Source organism: Pogoniulus pusillus, chromosome 24 (assembly GCF_015220805.1).
Source record: "Pogoniulus pusillus isolate bPogPus1 chromosome 24, bPogPus1.pri, whole genome shotgun sequence".
NCBI classification, from domain to species: Eukaryota; Metazoa; Chordata; class Aves; order Piciformes; family Lybiidae; genus Pogoniulus; species Pogoniulus pusillus.
The window spans coordinates 330248-348614 of record NC_087287.1 but is presented as its reverse complement, the minus strand read 5'-3'; the positions used below and the strand labels follow the sequence as shown (position 1 = coordinate 348614).

At 48.2% G+C, this 18367-nt stretch overlaps 2 protein-coding genes across 6 annotated transcripts in view; both read right to left on the bottom strand.

Annotated features, from left to right (window-relative positions):
* LOC135185866 (golgin subfamily B member 1-like) overlaps positions 1–9320 on the bottom strand; it is a 43322-nt gene extending 34002 nt beyond the window's left edge. For 2 of the 5 annotated variants that reach the window (XM_064162979.1, XM_064162982.1), the window contains exons 1-6: positions 5080–5557; positions 4321–4464; positions 2804–2950; positions 1653–1775; positions 859–1026; positions 69–254 (exon numbers count right to left, since the gene is read on the bottom strand). In XM_064162979.1, the coding sequence (XP_064019049.1) occupies positions 69–254; positions 859–1026; positions 1653–1775; positions 2804–2950; positions 4321–4464; positions 5080–5124 (813 nt within the window). In that variant the 5' untranslated portion in view covers positions 5125–5557. Of the gene's footprint in view, positions 1–68; positions 255–858; positions 1027–1652; positions 1776–2803; positions 2951–4320; positions 4465–5079; positions 5558–5589; positions 5890–8988; positions 9057–9173 lie in introns of those variants that run through there. The other 3 variants (XM_064162976.1, XM_064162978.1, XM_064162977.1) reach the window with 3 other exon arrangements.
* A 1115-nt stretch (positions 9321–10435) lies between these two features.
* On the bottom strand, positions 10436–16386 carry CD59 (CD59 molecule (CD59 blood group)). The gene is made up of 4 exons (XM_064162983.1): positions 16193–16386; positions 13879–13951; positions 13135–13236; positions 10436–11746 (listed from the first exon to the last, which is right to left on the bottom strand). The coding sequence occupies exons 2-4, from the start codon at positions 13940–13942 to the stop codon at positions 11553–11555; spliced, it is 360 nt and encodes a 119-aa protein (XP_064019053.1). The 5' UTR covers positions 13943–13951; positions 16193–16386; the 3' UTR covers positions 10436–11552.
* Positions 16387–18367: the final 1981 nt, after the last annotated feature.

Sequence of the window (18367 nt, the reverse complement as noted above, 5' to 3'; positions counted from 1 at the left end):
AGCCAAGAGAGCTGTATTCTTCCTCTCTTCCCCAAGGAAAGGAACTATTTCCCAGTGTATTTACTTACATTTTCCATGTAGGTAGCTTCTTTCCCTTGGAAATGTTCCCTCTCTTTGCTCTGTATATTTTTAAGACTCTCAATCTGTTCCTGGAACAAACTACATTTTTCTTCGCTGTCTCCCACCTTCTTGGTAAGGTTCTGAACCAGAATCTCCATGGTTTGCAGTGATGACTCTTTAATAGCCAGCTGAGTCTTTAGAATGCAAACCAAAAGACAGTGAGAACAGCCCCAGAAAAATCACCATGAACTCATCTCCTAGCCCTGCTTCTCAGGTAAAGCAACATTAAACTCATAATTAACGTTTGGGTTTAACATGAATTGAATTTGGCAGCAGATTCTGAAGTCAATACTAATATGCAGAAAGGGCACTGGCAAAAGAAGTAAATAAATATTCCACCAATATAAATTACAGAATCACCATAGAATAGCTTGAGTTGACTGAGACCTTAAAGATCACCCATTTCCAACCCCATGCCATGGACAGGGACACCTCCCACTAGACCAAGTTGCTCAAGGCCACTTGCAGAGATGAGGTGCCCACAACTTCTCTGGGCAACCTGTCCCAGTGTCTCCCCACTCTCATAGTAAAGAACATCTTCCCAATGTCAAATCTATATCTGTCCTGCTCTAGATTTAAACCATTGCCATTCAATGAAAATAATCAGTAAAGAATTTTTATTCACATGAGTAACTGCAGATTTGTGCTTCAGAGAAGGCTCCACCACATAACGCATCAGAACTCGTTGATTCCTTGAAACCTCTATGGAGATTTTTTTAATCTGAGCTGCTAATGTACCTTCAGCTCTTCATTAGGCAGGAGTACTTCAGTGACATCAGCACCTGAGCCACAAGCCATCTGTAAATCGATGATGTAAGCGTCTCTCTCAGCTAATTTCTTCTCTTTGTCTGCCAGCATGGCATCCATTTCAGCCCCACGACAGTGCTGGGCCTCCAGCTCTGCGCTCTGAAAATGAAGAGAGCAGCACTTGTAGCCTGTACTTCCACAGCTGGCATTGCTTCCCTATTGCCTGGCTTAGAGTAGTGAAAAAAAAACAGCCAGACATATGACCTGGCTCAATTTTAACTGTAACCTTTAATTATTGGGGCTTTCTCTCTGAAATTCTGCACCATCCGTATTCCTGCCACTGTTCAGAGGCAGGTCCACACGTCACTGCACAGAACAGCAACTCACAACATGGAATTATTCCTTACCCTCATTTCTTCCTGTTAAAACTTACTTTTGCAACAAAACCTGAAGCAAAGAACAGCCTTTTTTCTCCAAAAATACAAGACTTCAAGAGAGCATTAACCCACAAATCCCTGTTTGTGCATGCCCTTCATTTTCAAACAACTACAGCTGCTTGAGGACTCCATGCTCACTGAGAGCATGATGGCAGAGCTCTCATGGCGCTTGCCTGGGCAGGCTGTAGCATATGGACTGCTCTGCCTAGTCACCAGAGAACGCTCAACTATCTATTTAATAATGGAACTTACGTTGATTTAACTGTTTTTATGCATTTCACCGTATTTACAAACAGCCCTGCATACAAAGGTGACAAAGCACAGCCTCAGCAGCAGGCAGAACACCACCTTTTTTTGTAACTCCTCATTTTTGTGTGCGATCTGGCCTTCCAGTTCTTCAATTCTCCTTCTCAGTACTAGTATTTTCCCACGATTTGCTGCAGCATTTTCCTGGTCACCATCTTTTGATGCCTGAAAAGAAGAGGGAATTTAGCAATATGTAAAGAGGAAACACTTGACTTCTGCACCTGTTTGGGTAACACTGGTGAGAAGTGGACTGCACTCATGGTGTTCTGGTGCTCTTATGTATCACATATTAAATGTAGAAGCCAGACAGAGCAGGCACAGAACTGTATCAAGCTTGTGAAAATACTTCAATTATTAACAGCAATTGGTGCCGCAAAGTGGATTCAAACATGCAGTAAGGGCATTCACTTCCTCTGGCAGCTGTAATTCATTCTGGCAAGTGTAGTCCATAGAACTCAGAGGGAAAAAGGACTATTAGGGGAAGAAGAGTTTCAATAAGACTGTTTCCAATCACAATTTCAGGATGTGTAACTACTGGGCTACAGATGTTTTTTGCCATTACAAAGGAAAGCAAGTGCAGCTGTTGTTTTATTAGCAAACTAGATCAGAAGCGTAAATAATTAGCTACTGCATGGCTTTAAAAACTTCAAGCTGATGTTTCTGTTCCCTTTCAGCACACCTTAAAAACACCCAGGAAATAGCGAAGCTACAGCTAAAGTATGGAGTCAAAACACACTACTTTGAAGAAGTACAGGGCTGCACTGCTACAACCAGAACTTAGAATCTCTGCCAGCAGCAGAGCACTGGTCACTGACAACAGACGTTCCCACACAAGTTACATGTTGCCATCAAGGACATTTCTCTGTTTTTACCATTAGAGTAACAAATCAGGTTTTCTTTTCATTGCTTCTCAAAAACTTCTCTTCCTGAATCAAATGCTTTAAAACTTTGACCTGCTAATAAGATGAAGATCAGTAAGAATACTTTTATTGAATCAATGGGGAAGGAATGCACAATTTTCTAAACAGATATAGAAAGACAGAAGAAGAAAGAAAGGAACAGACAGACAAACTGACAGCACCCACACAGCCTATCCTGATCCTAACATGACCCTTGGCTCCACAGCAGAGTCCAGCACACGGAGCTGTCTGCAGCCTTACAGAAATGATGTCTGCTTTAAAATGTGCACTTACCTTCTTTGGTTCTGCTTTTGCATCCAATCCTCCAGAGTCTGATAACTGTTTCTTAAGCTCTTCTAACTGTGAAGTTAAAGATGCAACCTTGGCTTTGTTCTGTAGCTTCAACTTGGAGAGTTTGGCATCAGCAGATTCCTTCTCCTCCTACAAACATCATGAAGGACTAACTTAACTACATGAACAACTGCATCCTTCAATTCTTCCATAAGGAAAAAGAAAAATCAAAAAAGACAAATCTGAAGTGATTAACAAAAAAAAAAAATATCTTTCCACTGAAGAGACATTATGGTAGGACAGAATCCCAGCATGCAGGGCTTGGAAGGGGCCTCTGGAGATCACCCAGCCCAACCCCCTGCTAAAGCAGGGGCACCCACAGCAGCTTGCCTAGGATCAGAGAAAGAGAGACCACAACCTCTCTGGGCAACCTGCTCTAGGGCTCCAGCATTCTCACAACAAAGAATTTTCTCCTCCTGGGTTTCAGTTTGTTCCTACTGCCCCTTGTCCTGTCACTGGCCACAAGAGTCTGCCCCCATTCTCTTGCCCCCCACCCTTTAGCTCTTGTTGAGTATTGACCACATCCTCTCGGGGGCTGCTCTTCTCCAGGCTCAACAGCTTTAGGGCTCTCAGCCTTTGCTCCTCAGAGATGCTCCAGACTCCTCAGCATCTTTGTAGCCCTTCGTAGCACATCACATGGAACAGGCCTGCATCTCCAGAACAACCTTCCCCTCCTTAGATTGTCCACATGTAGTTACTATGGTATGGAACCCACAGCATTATGGTCTTAGACACTTTCCTATTTTTGGAGAGCAAAACAACTTCAGAGCTTGATTTTTTAATGAGAAGAGTTACATTTTTTAGATCATCTTTAAAGGTCTCTTCCAACCCAACCCATTCTACGATTTTTGGGTCTTTCTGTGTGTGAAAAGACAGACACCTTCAGAATCCTACAAGATATTCTATTTCTTTAAAGGAGACTACCTAATTTACAGTGAGTTTTAGAAAATTCAGTATTTTTACACTTGGTTCTTTGTGTCAACAGGTGATTTTTTGTTTGTTCCTTCCTAATGCCAGTCAAAAGCAGAGGATATCAACAATAAGATCACTACAGAAAGAAAAGAAGCAAAACACATCCAGTGGAAGGAGAGCTTCTCTACAGAAATCCCATGAGGTAGGCTGGCATCTCACTAAACGTCCAGTAATGACATGACATTGGTAGATTTCCCCACATTCAGCCTAAAATAACCCTGCCCAGCCCTAGTTCTCAGCAAGTCAAGCCTGGCCTCCCCAAGTGCCACATGCATCTGCTCACACAAGGAACGTGTTGCCTGTGTACAATTTAAGGACAGCAGACACCCTGACAAAAAGCAGTGGTGTCCAGGAACCACAACAGCTACCTGTGACCAACGCTTCCCGTGCTCCTCAAGTTGCTGTAGCTGACTTTCAGCCTGTATCTATGAAACCAGCTCATAACCACCAGGCCTGGGGAAAGCTGGACAAGAAGACAGGCAGGGTACCTTTAACTGAAGATCTTTCTCTCGAAGCTCAGCATCCTTCTCCCTGACAAGCTCCTTTAGCTGTGTCACCAGCTGCTCAGTGCTCACCAGCTGTTCAGTCAAATCTGTCACCGACATGCTTCTTGCATCTTGGGAGCCTGCAGTCTGCAGACACAAAGCACACATTGAGCAAACGTGGTGCAGGCAACGTGCTTCTGCAGCAAGGCTTCAGCTGGGGCTTCTCTGGCTCTTCTAAAAGACAGGGAGCAAGCGAGTGCAATACTAACACGTACATTGTACGCAGTGACATCAGACCCTTTTTAGCAACTCTGACAAACACTAAATTATAAATCACAGAAACTGGGTCAGAAAGACTAGTTCAAGATAAAATAAAACCAATGAAGCATCTAGGTATGTAAAAGTTAATTTCCTCACTCACAGGCTTTGCATCATAACAACCAGCAGCGGTATTAGTGAGCCTCGTGGCAGCAAAATACTGATATTGAACATACTCCACACAAAAAACACACTTGGGATAAAGCTTATGTAAGTCCCACAGCTGTTGTCAAGCAAGATAGCACAGTGAAGTGGAGCTGAGCAGCTGTGTTACACATAAAAGATTAAACACCAAGGAGATAGCAAGCAAGAGCCCAAGTTGCCTTTGAAAGGTTCTAAAACTGAGTCATGGTAAATACATGACATTAGTATACCATCAACTGAAGATTCTCTACATCAGAAATCCTTAAGAAAATAGTGTTTTAATAGTAACTCAATACTTACTACAGCTTTGGAAGTAGAATCGTCTCCACTACCCCATTTCCACATACTTTCAGGATGGCTTTCAAAACACAAGTGACATAAATACCACAGTAAGTATCACTGACTCTCAGATAACTGTGATTAGTTCATACTTTGCTACATGTTTCACTGTAAAATGCTTGAAACGAATTTGTTTGTTCAGTTCCGACAGCACCTCCACCACATCACTAGCTGACAAGAAATAATGAAACCCAGTACAAAATACTCATCATATGCCTTTTCTAACAGCTGCTAGTCAGCAAAGCCTCAGTACTGCCAAAAATAACCCAAAGAAGTCTTTAAAGAGTAAACGCCAGTTTTCAGCAGGGCTGCTTCTCCCACATATTAATAGAAGATACAAACCACATCTAGCTTGGTAATATGTAACTCACCCTTAAACACTTGCCTGTCACTGCAATACAACAGGGATTGTATCAATGTTTGTTTCCACAGCACCACACAGAAAGACTAAAAACACTGCAGAACACCCACCTGCTGCTTTACCTGCTGTGTGACTGATGCCCATCTGAAAACCAGGTCGAGCTGCTGATCAGCAAAAAAAATGCCTGTACCCATAGGCCCAGGGACAGCAACTGCTCCTCACTGCTTCTGCTCACAACAGAGCACCAGGAGTTTCTACATGGCCCCAAAATTCCAGACAAAATTACAGCTTCTGATCACAGAAAGACGCGGACTAACAAACACAGCGACAGGCCACAACAAGGTTTTAAAACCAAGATCCTGGAGATAAGCAGGCACAAGGCAGCTCAAAGGTTAAGAACTGCACTGAATTGAGAAAAAAATGGCCAAAGTCTATAAATAGCCCATGCAGTGGACTCCACATTGCATTTTGGATACCAGCTCAGAAGCAGACTGACAGATCTTGCTGGGCCGGGGATGATACTCCACACACTGGCACGACGCGAGAAGCTGGTCCTGTTTAAGTAGCAAGATTCAGCGGAAAACGATCTCTGCTTTGTCATCTGCATGAGACTGCTGCAATCTGCACACACAGCGCAGGCCTGAGCCCGCACAGCAATTTACAGCTGCTCTCCAAAAGCCATGCAGGATACCAGCAAAGGCTTCTGGTAAAGCTGTTACCGTTTCAGAACTAAAGCTAGGCATCATAGATTGCAGCCTACAGCCAATGCCATCCACAGGGCCAAACTGCTTCCTGCTAAGAATCCTTTCTAACATTAGTATCACCAAAGGAGCCCTGGGCCTGGGGATAGGAATTACAGAAGTCATAAGTACAAATCTGCCCTCACAACTGCTCAGAGCTCCAACACCCAGCAAAAGGCTTGTTTCCAGACACATGACAGCGTTACCCAGGTACCGTGAGGACAAAGTGACTCACTGGATGGAGCATGGTGCTGCACCTGTATTTCACTTATGAATATTTCAGCTCATTCCCAGCTCTGGCTGATGCAATTGCTTTTGCTTACTTCACATGCCAGTACTTCCACCTGAACACCTTCAGTGCTACTTTCTGCTCTGTTTTTATTTACATTAGGGATACTAAATATCCATGAATTTTCCAAATCCAGCTGGGAAACAAAACTGGACAGAGTTTCCTGGCTCAGCACACAATCAAACCACAATGCCTTTGCTTTCCTCCTGGGGCACAGACAGCAAGGTACCACTGCAATCTGAAAGCTGGACCACTCAATTCAATCCCTTCTCCTGGCTGCATATCTAAATACAATTCGATGATGTTTCTCTCACCACTCTCCTCCTTTTGGTGGCCTGGACATGGCACTATCAAACATCAACTGTAAGCAGGGAGTCTAAATCACTGCAGCTATCCTAAGCTTTCCCAGTGCCAGGCAATTTGTCCTTCCCCTGTAAGTTCAAACACTCACCCTTGCATTCATCACTGCCAGCATCCCATCCTGCTCTTCACCTTGCATGTTCTGCTCTCCTGGCTGTCCACTGTGGACTCATTTCCACTCCTCTCCTCTTCACTAAAGAAGAGGCAGGACACTCACATCTTTCACAAATTCCACAAGGTAACAACAGGGAGCCACTTAATGTTATGAAATGAGTTTCTACTAATGCTCCAGCTACAGCTGAGATTCAGCTCTCCTTACAACAGGTTGTTATGAAAAGAAGTCCCATTGGCAGCTTTGACTCACAGACTGATTTGGGCTGTGAGGGACCTTTAAAGGTCACATCAAAAGATGTCAGGGGTTAGAAGGGACCCAAAAAGACTATCAAGTCCAACCCCCCTGCCAGAGCAGGACCACACAATCTAGCTCAGGTCAGAGAGAAACACAACCAGACAGGCCTTGAAAGGTCTCCACGGACCAATCCCTCTGCAATCAGCAGGGACATCTGCAACTAGAGCACATTGCTCAGAGCCCCAGACAACCTGACCTGGAATGGCTCCAGGGATGGAGCATCTTTCACCTCTCTGAGCAGCCTGAGCGTCTCACCACCCTCAGCGTAAAAAATGTCTTCCTTATCTCTAGTCTTTGCCTTCATACTCTAGCTGCAGCCAAATCCAGCTAAAAAACAAAACCAAAAAACCCCACAACACTCCTAAACACAAGTTCATCTGCACTGTTTCCAGCCTACCTACCCTCCCCGAGTCATTTCTCAGAGGGCGCAGCACCAGGGGCGCTCAGGAGCACACACCGGAGCCAGAAGAGCCTAGCAGCAGCTCACACTGAGGGAGTCACAGAATCTCACGGCTTGAGGGTGAGCAGCACTGCACTACAGTTACAGGTACCAATTGGGATGACTACCCAGGCGCAGAAGCGCTTCACCGACTCCCACAGAACTACTCATGTTTGTTTCACTTTCCCCATATCTATTGCAAAAGCCTTCTAATGCAAAAAAAAAAAGCCTTCAGAGCGCCCTCACTTGAGCTTTTCTAACGAAGCCATCAAGCCCTGTCCCTGCCCTCACTTGAGCTTTTCTAACGAAGCCATCAAGCCCTGTCCCTGCCCTCACTTGAGCTTTTCTAACGAAGCCATCAAGCCCTGTCCCTGCCCTCACTTGAGCTTTTCTAACGAAGCCATCAAGCCCTGTCCCTCTTGGAGAAAGACAGAAGATGGGAGGAAACACTCGGGCAGAACTCCACACCTCTTACTACTAAATAAGGTAACAGCAGTGCTTTGTCCTCTCTTCCCCAAGCCTACAGCAGAAAAGCAGGCAGCAGCAGTGTGTAAAAACCTTGGTGTTTCATTATTTTAAACGCATTTCCTACAAAAGTGTTGTCCTTCAAGCATGCACACGGCGAGAAAAGCACTTAAAAATAACTCCTTGTATCTGCACACTTTTGCTGTCATCCTCGCTCGACAGCTTGCCAACATGTTGCTCCTTCTGCTGAACGAGCTAAATTAATTGTCAAGTGGCCTGGGCCACCTGACTTAAAAGCTCGAGCAAAAACTCCTAATAAAGAAGCATAAACACTGAAGCAGAGCTAATCAAACCACAAGCACTCTGCAAAGCTACTGTAACAGTTACACTCATATGACTTAGAAACACTATTTCTTGATCTTCCCCTTAAAAACAACACTCAGGGGCAGGGCCCTTTTGACACAGCGCGCCAGGGAGAAGCCGAAGGCCGATGCAGAGCCCCAGAGAGCAGCAGGTGCCGGTGCGGAGAACGAGCAGCAGGCTGCGCCTCCTCCTGCCCGCTGCGCCTCCTCCTGCCCGCTGCTCCTGCGCCGCAGTGCCGCCAGCAGCCTGGGCCTGCTATGGCTCCACACGCTCTGCCCCCATCTTCCCCCCCATTTCTGACAGGGGCCCCCGCGCTGAACGCCTTACCCACAGCACACCCCACGTCGCGGGTCACCACTCCAGACACAGGCACAAGGCACGAACACCTGCCCAGCCCCCGCCCCGCCTCGCCTCCCTACCGCACCGCACCCCACCCCAGCTCACCCAACCGCCGTGGGCTGGGCCTGCTCTGCCAGCAGCCCAAGGGGCTCCGGCTGCTCCCCCACCACAGACCGCCGGCAAGGCGGGGACAGGCCCGATGAGGCCCGCAACCCTTCGCCGAAGCCTAGCCGAAGACGGCGGCAAGGGCACAAAGCAGAAGGGAGCGGAACCCCCGCGGCACTACTCACCCGCGGTGGGGCGGCCGGGGCAGGCCCCGCCAAGAGCAGCCGCTCACGGCCGCCGCCGCCCTTCAGCGCAGCCCCCGCAGCGTCCACCACGCCCCGGCAGGAGGCGTCTCCCTGCGGCGCTAGCGCCGTCCAGCGGAGCGGAGGACCGCGGCAGCCTCCTGCCCGGCCCCCGCCCAGCCAGCGCTGCCCCAGGAGGCGGCGCGGAGGGTGTCCGGCTGCTCCCGGCCGGACTCTGCTGACGCTTTCCTGCGGAGCGCCTGCAGACCGTCCCCGGCGAGTGAAAGGAAAAAGAATTATACCCGAGAGGAAAAACCGAATAAAAATCCGAGCTAAAGGGAATTATTCAGTGAAATAGGATGAAGCGGCTGCGGAAAGGCTACACGAGCTGGTGGTGCTTTCTAGCCTGATGAACCACTCGTATGGGACAGGACCAGGAATAACTTCTGCGTGAATGGGAACTTCCTGAGGTTCAAACAGGGCCTTCCCCTGCGGAGGACAGCACAGCTGAGGGGTGACGTCGGGAGAGCAAGCAGCTCTGTGGAGAAGGACCCGGCAGTGCTGGCAGACATCGAGCTGCCCATCGACCAGCAATGTGCTCTCAGGAGCAAGAATGCCAACAGGCTTGTGGCGTGCATGTGGCCAGCATGTCAAGGGAGAGTCTCATCCCTGTCCGCTCTGCCTTGGTGAGGCAAAATCTGGAATACTGTGTCCAGTTCTGGGCCTCCCAGTTCAAGAGAGACAGGGAACTACTGGAGGGAGTCCAGAGGAGGCTGAAGGAAGTGGAGGACATTAAGAGAAGGGAAGACTGAGAGCCCTGAAGCTGTTTAGTCTGCACTTCTGCACACACCACTTGCTGCTACTGCAGCTTAGTTTCTAGCGTTTTTTTGGGCTTACAGAGGAAAATAACTCCTTTGTCCCACGAAGAAATTTAATCTGTACACAGAATAAAACCATGTGATAGTAGAAAACCACAGACAGGATTGCTCTGAAAGCAGCCACAGGCAGCATGTTGCATGCCATGCTCCAGCTGTTGCCGCAGCCACACAGGGACAGCCCTTTCTTCTCCCCAAATGATGATATATTTGTTCCTCTGCATACTGCTCTGCCAGCACAAGCCAGCCATGCACAGCACCCATCTCCAGAGAAAGAGCGGGAGAAGACTGCTTGCAACTTGTTGAGGGTCTCTGGGTGGGAAGGGTGGGAGCATCTCACATGGCAGCCACTGGAGTTACACCCAGCAGTAAAGAAACACACTCTTCACATTTCCTTTTTTGGCTTTTTTATTAATCAAAGACAGGATGACTTCCATATTTTGAAAGACCAGAGAGTTCCCAGGATGCTTTCGTAGCTAAGCTAAGCTTAACTAAAAGATAACCCTGCATGGAGTAGCACCCCTGATACGACTGGGTGAGCTGGCGTCACTGGCACCCTGCAGAGCACGAGCTCAGAGAGTATACCTTTGGCAATGAACTGTGACTCTGGCAAGGACGTGCCAAGAGTGAGGATTTGACATTGTCCTGACTGAGAGGGTCCTTAAGTACTGGAGGAGTATCAAAGTTCTGTCCCCACGGCTAAGGGCGAGCAGCGTACAGAACAGTTCAGCTCTCACGCCTGCAGACTGAGCAGTTCGGTATCCATGCAGTATAGATACACAAATGTTTTGTACTGGCATTTACACATTGCACAAAAGTAAAAATGTAAAGACCTGCAAGGTTTGGTTTAACACTCTTGGGGGAAAGCTTGAGGGGTTAAGTTTACATCTCACAGTTTTCAACACAACCCAACAGCTACCATGAGGAAAAACAAACTGGAAGTGCCAGTGCAGCTCCTCAGCGTTCATAAACAGCTCCCAGCTCGCCACTAAATACTCGGTGCAAAGCGCATGCTTCCCGACAGCCCGAGGCACGGGCCAAGGCGGGGAAAGGGCCAGCAGTGTCGTCTGCATGCTCACAGACACACCAAAACAACAGGAAAAGGGCTCCTTACTCAAAGCAGTATTTCAGTTTGGGCTTAAGTGTAGCTGCTTTCTCCCAGAATAACAGTGCTGACAAGGTCACGCCCTTGGCTTGTAACAAGGAAAGAAACCCTCCCAGTGATGGGAACACTTGGAAATAAACGTTTCTGCGCTCAGCATGAAGCACTGCGTCGGGCTTATGGCATGATCCAACACTTCTCAAACCCACTCTTCGTGGTATGACAAGGGAGCAGTCAGAAATCCCCACCACAAATAATTACCTTTCCATGGAAACAGAATTCAAAATGAAAGACAATGTTTCTGCCCATGGCTAGGAAGGGACAGTGTGAGAGGAGCAGCGCAGAGAGGAGCAAATGGGTTTGAGATCATGTCAGCTGGATGGCAGGGCACACAGACCAGGCTCGCTACAGAAGCATCCACAGCATAGTCACCACTGAGGCAATACTGAAGGCTGCTTTGTCAACCCCAGTCATTGCACCTTCATTGCACAAGTCGTGCTGGCAGCAAAAGAACTCAAAATTATCCAATTGGAAGAACTCAGCAATATCATTCATGCTGCACTGGGATGTCTTCCAGCAGGAGGAAGTTCTCAATTTACCTAAAAAAAAAAAAAAAAAAAAAAAGAAACAAAACAAAAAAAGAAGATCCTGTTGAAACCAATTCCTTTTTGGTATGGGGAGAATCACTGCCTAGACTGCCACATGTTGGCTTTTTAGTGTCCATTCAAGTAGTTAAGAGTTTCCAAATCCGATAGCGAGCCACGGACCTGCTGCCACAGCTCTCTCTTGTACTGCCTAGTTATAGCTGAAGACAGACTTCTAGCTCAAGCTGACCAGTGCTTCCAGTCCAAATGACCCACTAGGAGATGCAGAGTGGAGCTGGAGTGATACTTGAGGCTCTTGCCAGAGAAGGGCAGCACACCATTGGCCTGTACTGCTCTTGCACTGTCCTGCCCACAGCTGTTCTCACTTCACAAAGTTCAGAGCAAGTCCATCAGCTCAAGGTAGTGCTTGGGCTGAAGGCAAGTCCCATTAAATCTGGCTGGCCTCATCCCCAGAGGCAACATGCAAATGGAGATTGAAGAGCAGGAGTCTTTCTCCCTGCTCGCTCATTCCCCTGGACACCAGGGATCAAACACCTTGTCTTCCATCTTCCCTTGCTTGGCACCTCAGGCACTCAGCTCCTGACTCTGACAGTGGACAGTCACCACAGGCTGCATGCTAGAAAGTCTACAGTTCGTGTTTGTAAAGATCTGAGCTTGAAGGGAAGAGCAAGAGAAAATTCCTTAGGCTGCAAACAGCATAGACTGGAATCCTAGCCCAACAGTACCACAAGCTTCCTTCCCCCACATTGAGTCACGATTTAGTGAGGACCATCCTAGGGAACAAAGCAGTCCTGCCCCATCCTGGCTCCCACTAAGCCAGCCCAAGGGTCTTTCTAGAGCGGAGGGAACCACCTGGAAAAGCAGGACTCAGTTCTTCTGTTTTTCCAGTGAAACTCCTGTCACTGGCAGCAAGACTGTTACTGAGACGTTATCTAACAGCTAGACCAGGAACTCTATGCTCTGAATACCCTGGGCCAGCTTCCTGAGACACAAGTCACCTGTCTTTCAGGAGAAGACAATTTATTTTGATGTCAACTCGTAACTGGCTGACTCCTTCTCTGCAGGTTTCTTTCACAGGTTTTATCTCTTTTTTAAAGTGCAATGAAGTCGAGGCAAAGGATTTGCATTTTAAGATCAAAGATGGCTCTTGTTTTTTTTCCAGCTCTCTTGAGTGGTGGGAGTAGTGCTGAGGATTTTTTGCCTGTATATATGCTTGTACCAGTACAAACGAGCCCTAAGTCATCATTAGCTACAAGCATGACCTTCAACAGTATTCTTTCAAGTGAGGTTAGGAACAGTAGGCTAAGGCCAGATTGGAAGTGTCCAGACAATGCAAACCGATTCAGCCCTGTCTACTTCAGGTCTGCAGGACTGCTACATACCAAATTTCATCTGCAAGCAAGTATCTTCATTCGGTAAGCAAGTGCTGTTGGTCTTGCACAAGGCAGGGCTGTTCTCGCAGTGGTAGCACCTTAGGGCAGCACCTAAGAAGAAAAGGATTTGTCTTTACTGAGCCAGCGACAGCAATCACAAGGAACAAAAGGAGACTCACTGCCTGCATCTAACTGCCACAAAACCTACGCCTGGCTGTTAAACTCAAGGCTTCAGAAGCTAAAATGAACAAGCTCCTATCAGTGTGCAGATTGAGAGTGGCAGTTCTGACAGGAAGATTTGGAAGCAGGTACTTCTGTCACTTGTAAGAGCACTTGCCCGTGTGTGCCTGCAGAACACTGCATGCAGTGGTGGCTCTTGCAGCCTGCCTTCTCCAAAGGACAGCAAGACATGTCATCAGCAGAATCTCATTTCATCCCTTTCCTACTTCATCCCAGCTCTCCCTTGTGCTGTGCACCTGGTTTCCAGTTTGCACAGCAGGAATACAGTCTTCAAGCAGCAGAACACAACAGCCAGTTGCCCTATTAAGCAGCATCACTTTCCTGACCAAAGACAGACACTAAGAAGCAGACGCTAAGCCCTGCTTCAATGGCTCCTGTTCCCCACCCCCACCCCCCGACTGCTACTAAGCAATCATGACTTTCCTTGTTATATTTCCTCCTCCAGATGTTTCCCATGGTTTCCTCAGCCTCTGTCATAACATCACATCAGAAAAGCATCTGCTTTATACTCACCAGAACTACAGAAAGCAACTAGAGCCAGGCAGGCAGTTAACAGGATGCAGTTCATCTTGCTCATGCTTCTTCCCTAATTTGAAGGCATAAAGAGCTGTTATTCTGTTTATTCTAGTTGAAAGGAGAAGGAAACCAGCAGAATCCAAGGTGAGGAATCCAGAGTTCCGAGATGTGACTCGGTATGAAACTGAAGGCATGGGCCCTTTTGAGAGCCTTTCTTTCGGGAGAACAGGGGTTCATTCCGAGAGCAGAGCCTACAGGCTGTAGATGAGTCTCTCCTCTCCCATTACACCGTGCAACAGGTCTCCCTAACAAAGACAGGCCATTGAGGGCCTGAATGCTGCGTCTTTCACTGCCATTCCCCGTTAGCCCCGCAGTCAGCCCTTCTCCTTCCTTCCTCTCTCAAGGGGTTGCAGGGGATTTGACTGCACTAAAGGAGCTTTTGTCTCTCCCCTCTCAAGGTTTCTCCCTCTTGCTGATGGACTGACACTTACAATACCCATCTGTGGCTTCAGTCCTCCACAACGACTGCAGCGTCGGCAGCAAGGAGCCAGGAGGGTCAGAGTGGTTTTAACAGAGACAGCTCCAAAGCAGGAGTTATTAGATGGGATGCTGCACACAGTGTGAATTGCAAAGGACATCGACTGCTAAAGCATCTCTGCTATGTCAGAGTGGGATATTCAGACTAGATATTGAGCAGACAGATGGGTGAGAGAGAGGGAGAAAGACCATACTTGTGCCAGGAGGGCATGAGTTCATGACTTTATGTTTGTCTTCAAAAGCCAAGTGGGACTCAATAGCCTGAAGCTATTTATGTGTACAATGTGGCAGACCATAATTAAGTTAGGATGGAGATCTTTCCTCCCAGAAGACTGGCTGCTGACTTGTAAATACAGCTTCACAATAAACCACACTGAAATCCTTCTCAACTTTAGGTCTAGTTTTTCCACTGGAAAACAAAAACCCTCTTTTTCCCCCCTTTTCCTTGTCCCATCTGTATGACCTACTGTTGAGTGGGAAAACTGAGACAACTGAAACCACATGCAGGGCAAGATGATTTTCCGGGGTAAACAACTTTGCGAGCGGTGCATCCCACGGCGGCGTGGATGTGCAAGGAGTGCCATTACTCTGGTGGCTAAAGCAAGAGCCATTCTGGACAGCAGCAACAAGGATCTCCCTGGGAGCCTCTCCGCCTTCCCCAGTCACCCAACAGTGCCAGTGGAATAAAACAGCTTTGCCTTTTTGCAAAGTCATGAGCAGAATAAGTAGGAGGTGAATTGATAGAAACCATCACATAAAGGCTTTTGAGGGCAGTAATTCAACCAATCTGCTTTTATGAAAATGGGTAATGTTTCTGTACTCTTAAATGACAGAGAGGAGACAACAGTATCATTTTATCCTACAAACATAATAATACAGAGATAGCAATTCACAACACAACTTAAAAGAAACGGCAGAAAACCTCCCCTAAAGTGGATTCTTCTACATTATTGATTTAATTTAAGCATCTCCCAGTGACGAGAAACAGCAGTTGGTGGATGAAATAGGATTTCTCTGCAGTCCCACCTGGGAGAGAGCACGCGGCCAAGATTAAGCAGCTACTTTCATCGTAACCTCCAAGCAGAAAAGGCAAGAAAAGGGTAACTAGAAATAAAAGTCCGATTCCTGGGGGCAATTGCTTTGACGAATCACCCTTTGGGCAGCAGCCACCTGGCAGATGCAGCCTGGGTGTCCAGTAGTCCCCCCCTTCCCAGCTGTTTTTAAGTTAGCCGTAGCACACCGCGGGCAGTTACTGAAGCCCCTGCCTCGGCCACTGCCATCCAGACGAGGCTCCAGGGTTTTCTCAGTGGTGGGGAATGGGTGGGAGCGGGTGGGAGCGAGTGTCCCCCGCTCCCCGCTTCCCGACCCCTCTCGAGTCCAGCGCCCTGAGGCCGCCGCAGTCCGCCCCTCTTAGCGCACTGCAGTGCGGCCGCTCCGCCGGCCTGACTCAGACCGGGGGCAGCCTTGGAACGCTCGGAAACCCTCCCGCCACCGCGGTTCGCAGCGTAGCGGTACAGATTTCACCCGCCAAACCTTGTCCCCATTCCTAGCCCTCATCCCACCCCCGCTCCACCGAGGATCTGTCCCGCAGCCCCCACGGCAGCCACTGTTTCGCCTCTCCAAGCTCCGGCCCCCAGCCCAATAAAGCAGGGGGCACAAGGGGGGAGGTACCGTAGGGTACCGTCTGCCCCCGTTCCCTGCGCAGCTCCACGGTAGTTGCCCGCCCAGGGTGTGTGTATGGGGGATCTGCCGCAGCCGCTCGTCCCGTACCTACCCTGAGCAGCCGCTGCCGACCAGCCCTGCACCGTCAGTGGGCAGAAGCGGGGGGAGATGCGGGGCTGACGCCGCCTCGATGGGCTGTGCCTACCCCCTCCCCGGGGGCGGAGCAGCGGCGTGGGCACGGCCCGGGCCCAGGCAGGGGAGCGCGAACCGCCCACCCCCGGCAGCCGAGCCTGTCCTGCATCCCCGCTTGTGGTTAAATAAACTGTCTGAACAGCCAGGACTCAAGAAAATGATGAGTTTTAGAACATACAAATGAAAACAAGCAGCAACGGAAAGGGAGGGCTCCTCTAGGGGCAGCTGACTATAAATTTGAACACTACGTAGGAAAGCATTAGGGGAGAGCAACTGAAATGGAGCTGTGGACATCAAATGTTGATTTTGTTACATTAAAAGGTTTAGGAAAAAAAACCCCAGAGTGCTGAGCTGAGTCCAGTGTGAAGCACCAGTAACTGGCAGTGGCATTTCGAAAGCATTCTGGGGCTGTTAGCATACAGCAGCCAGCTCACGGTGTTGGTGTCCAGATGGGTTCAGGCAGCTCAGCACCTGCTCTTTTACAGCTCTTTTAAGTTTTCACCCCTGATTAAGCCATAAATTAAAGGTAAGCAAGACCAAGATGCTGGTGAGTGATCATGTATCGCTGCTATAGCTCTGACAGACAAAACAGCAACACAAGGATATGTGGACAGCACAGTAGCCGAAGCCGTTTATTGCTCCAGCAGCAGCCTTTTTATATGCCACTCGACAAGTTGTGCAATACAATGATTGGGGGAAATACTGTTTTTAACATCCTTATTGGCTATCAGGGAGGTGTTGGCTATCTTGGCACAGACTACTGTCACTTCTGTGTTATAAATTTACTGTGCTTCTGTACAGAGGTTCTCACGGTGAGCACAAGGGTGGACTCTGTACACCAGCACACCAGTGCACTCTCTAACCTTAATCTTCCTGCATCAAGGGTACATAGGGATGTGCTCCAGCTGACTCCCTCCCTTGGTTCCCACAGTCATACACAGCTTATTAGATTCACCAAGTTAAAAATTGATATTAAAAAATCATCAATTCACTTACAGAATCTTTTCAGTGAGGAACTGGGAACAAGGCAATTAATGCTAGCCCTAGCTGGACATTTAAGTTTCTCCTTCCCAAAATCTGGGAGCAATCCCTCCTCCAGAGCATACATTCATCTGGACCTTCACAGAAAACTGGTATTTTCACAATCACATCATGACAGAGCTTGGAAGTGACCTCTGGAGATCATCCTGTCCAACTCCTCTGCTAAAGCAGAGCCATCCTGAGCAGTTGTCCAACTGAGTTTTCCACTTTGCATTCTTTTCAATAGATATGGGAAGAAGCCTCCAGCAGTGGAATAAGTTGCACAACTCTCCGGTTGTTTTCCCCTCCCCCTGGCTGGCACACTGCTTGTTTTTCTCCTACATGACTGCAGGCACAGCAAAGAAATAGTGCTCGTAGGCTCTCCCCATTAAACCATGCTGCCAGCAAGAGCCCACAGATGCTGAAGGGATCCTGCAGTGCAGTTAGAGAGACTGCCAGAACAGGCCTTTTCCATGGGTACAGATTAGGTACAGATCTGTGGTGGCTGTGCCAAGTTTTTAATCACATGTTGAATTCATAGGTGTTCAACAAAGCTTACCTGTTCTCAGCAGGATCCAGACCAGCATCACTATCCACCAGGAGCTGAAGGATGGTGACCAAAGGGGAGGACACGTACCTGTTACAAACTGTGTGTGCCTATTGCAGTTACAACTATTAGAAGCATTTACCAGTTGGATGCTTTGCACTGGTGGTTACTAGCACACCTAAACCCCACATCTGCCTGCTGAATCAGGCAGGGTCCTGGTGAAGTGCTGTCTTCCAAAGCAGGGTCCTGAGTCAACCCTCTCCACTTCCTCAGTGAAGATTTCCACAGCCCCACAGTGCTGCACACACAACTGGAACCTTGTTCATCTAATATACCAGACTGGCATGAACTCAAGTGTTGGGTGGGGTGAGGAGAACCACTGGCATAAGCTCAACCTCAACTGCACATACTCAAGAGTTACACTGTCTCACAGAACGGTCTGAGCTGGAAGGGACCTTAAAGATCATTCAGTTCCAACACCCCTGCCATAAGCAGGGACACCTCCCACTTAGACCCTCATCCAGCCTG